The sequence below is a fragment of the Eimeria mitis genome, genomic scaffold, assembly GCF_000499745.2.
Source record: "Eimeria mitis Houghton genomic scaffold, Emh_scaff1108, whole genome shotgun sequence".
Taxonomy (NCBI): Eukaryota; Apicomplexa; class Conoidasida; order Eucoccidiorida; family Eimeriidae; genus Eimeria; species Eimeria mitis.
Window position 1 is genome coordinate 5004 of NW_013567629.1, and position 319 is coordinate 5322.

The following is a 319-nucleotide window of genomic DNA, read 5'->3' on the forward strand; positions in this document are numbered from 1 at the left end:
GAACCATCTGCTGCTGCAACTGCTGGTGACGGGGAGCAGGAACTGCTGCTGCTGCTGCTGCTGGTGTTGCTGCTGCTGCTGCTGCTGCATGCGGTGCTGCAGGATACAACAGCTCTTGATGGTGGTGCTGCTGCTGCATTGGTTGCTGCAGCTGCTGCTGCAGTTGCTGCTGCAGTTGCTGCTGCTGCGGCTGCAGCTGCTGCTGCAATTGCTGCTGTGCATCCGCACATACAGCCTGCTGAACGTAAGGCTGCTGCTGCTGCTGCATGGCCCACCCAGTGGAATGACTGTTGCGTCGCTGCTGCTGCTGCTGCTGTTG

At 60.2% G+C, this 319-nt stretch overlaps 1 protein-coding gene across 1 annotated transcript in view; it reads right to left on the reverse strand.

Moving 5' to 3' along the window:
- Nucleotides 1–319, reverse strand: part of EMH_0029660 (uncharacterized protein) — a gene marked incomplete at both ends in the record, with an annotated part of 10360 nt that overhangs the window by 308 nt on the left and 9733 nt on the right. Inside the window, one exon of the mRNA XM_013494327.1 lies at nucleotides 1–317. Within this exon, the coding sequence (XP_013349781.1) occupies nucleotides 1–317 (317 nt within the window). The remainder of the gene's footprint in view (nucleotides 318–319) is intronic.